The 2,108-nt window shown below is 45.8% G+C and overlaps 1 protein-coding gene across 1 annotated transcript; it reads right to left on the minus strand.

Moving 5' to 3' along the window:
- Positions 1-624: 624 nt before the first annotated feature.
- On the minus strand, positions 625-1,499 carry LOC115670475 (copper transporter 6-like). Its single transcript, XM_030591766.2, has one exon. It carries the CDS (start codon positions 1,307-1,309, stop codon positions 851-853), a length of 459 nt encoding a protein of 152 aa, XP_030447626.1. The 5' UTR covers positions 1,310-1,499; the 3' UTR covers positions 625-850.
- Between the last annotated feature and the right edge of the window lie 609 nt (positions 1,500-2,108).

The raw sequence follows: 2,108 nt of genomic DNA on the forward strand, positions 1-2,108 counted from the left end.
CTCAGCTTGAGCCTGCCATGGTGGCAATCGAATGTGTTGAGTGAAGCCGAGAATAATCGAGTTCACCATCCAAATCCAATTGAAATTCTTGATTGAGTTTGGTTTGGTGAGGAGTTTCCGAATTTTCTCCAATCGGGTTGAATTATATAGTTAATTGTTTCCGTCCTAATATTTTGTCACACCAACGTGAAAATCGAGCCGGGTTCTATCTTTGAGTGTATATAATTTTGTTCCGTGCTTTATGTCCTTATGTATCTAGAGGCGCAACACATGGGTCGTCATTCCCCTTGAAAAATCAATGGTTTTGTTGTCAGATAATGGCTTCAGCCCTTAACGAATTCAAGGTTGATGATGCCAAACAAGTACTTGCCTGATGAAAGGAACATGATCCAAAATTACAAAATTCGGTACAATTCGATTTCTAATCTTAAATCAACTGATCTTTTATCAAACACTATTGTTTCAATTGGTTTAGTTTCGCATTCAAAACGGACTGAACTTGACTGTGCCGTGCTCGATAGTAAAAGTTATGATGATTTTTAATATTATATGGGATTCCAGCAAAATACAGCAGTCGGATATGCAGCTACGCATGAAATAACGCAGCAAGAAAAGGCAAAAACAGCATTAAAGAAGGGCTCATGACTATCTATTTCAACTTGTCTCCAGCTTCAACAAAACGATGTAAATCATATCATTCGATGATCTTTAGAAATGTAAGAAGAGCAAACAAACACTTATCTCCATTCCACTGTCATGTCGTAACTCTCCACGACACCACCACTTATCATCATAATATCAATCCATTTCGTGTCTAAAGTATCACAACCCACCTCACTCCTGCCACGCATCAGCAGCTCATCGGAGGTAGATCGGCAGTGGCCTTCCCCGCGTACGGAGGAGGGCGCGCCTCCTCCGACTTGGCGAACGCCAGGAACCCAACCGCGTGCCCGGCGAGGGCCGCGAGGAAGACGCCGACATTGAAGGACATGAGGGCGAGCATCGCGAGGTATGCGAGCCCCATGCGCAGCACATGCAGCAGCGACTGGAGGACGCCGGCCGCAAAGCCCCGCTTGGCGGGGACGGGGAGGCGGCTGTGGGAGAGCCACTCGATGAGGAGGCATAGGGCAAAGACAAAGACGAGGGCGACGGCGTACATGCCGGTCCGGGTGCCCGGCCAACCGGAGAAGAGGATCTCAGCGCGCGTGTCCCAGAAGAAGGTCATGTGGTTCGTCATCATCGCGGGGCGGTGGGGTATCGTCGGCATCCCATTTGTGCCGGGCAGGTGGCCGTGGTTCATGCCGTCCATGGTCTGAGCTTGAGCGGTGAGAAACGAGGACGCGAACTAGGGTTATCAGTTTGGGATCGGGAAATTGTTGTTTTCGAGGAGGCTTTGTGTTTATGGGAAGGACATTATTTCTCGAGCACTGCCTTTTTTCTGCGTTTGAAAGGCAATAACACCTTTGGACCACACAAAAAAGAAAAGGGGGCAATGACACCTTGAAAGTTCCTAACGAAATTTCGCAATCATTCATTGCTGGCCTGGAAATGTCTTACAATTTCAACACGCGTCATTGTTGTCAAGTACGAAAACGAACGTCGCAGAACCCTTTCATGAATGTAAACCGATGTGAAAAGATCGTGAAACGAAAAAAGTTATGTCGCGTTGCTCGAACTCTTCCGATCTCTTTATTCGAAGTTCATTTCTACGTGAACAATTTTCAAGCGAGCACATTGCTTTTTAAACTTCACAGAGATTTTTTTGTTGTTTTACCAAACGGGATATTCAAACTTCTCGACTTAGCTAGTCTTCGTAATATGCACGCTAACTATCTCACTCGTGGACCCCCCCAAAACCCACCGTCCGAGGGCCATGTTGCCCATGAAGCTATGTTGAGCATTGAGGGACGATTCAATAAATTGGACATTTACCGATCCAAAGTTGACGGCATGGTTAATAATCCGTATTTTTCAGCGCAGAAAAATAGAATTCTGCATCAAGACATTATGCTTGCCATGCTCGCTGTCGCTTTATTCATCACACATCCAAATCACGGCATTCTCGAACCCTTAAAAAACTTACATAAGATTACGTCGATTTAGCTTTG

This window comes from Syzygium oleosum, unplaced genomic scaffold (assembly GCF_021117445.2).
Source record: "Syzygium oleosum isolate NSW1041296 unplaced genomic scaffold, Sole_v2.1 Sole_v2.19, whole genome shotgun sequence".
In the NCBI taxonomy this organism is placed as follows: domain Eukaryota; kingdom Viridiplantae; phylum Streptophyta; class Magnoliopsida; order Myrtales; family Myrtaceae; genus Syzygium; species Syzygium oleosum.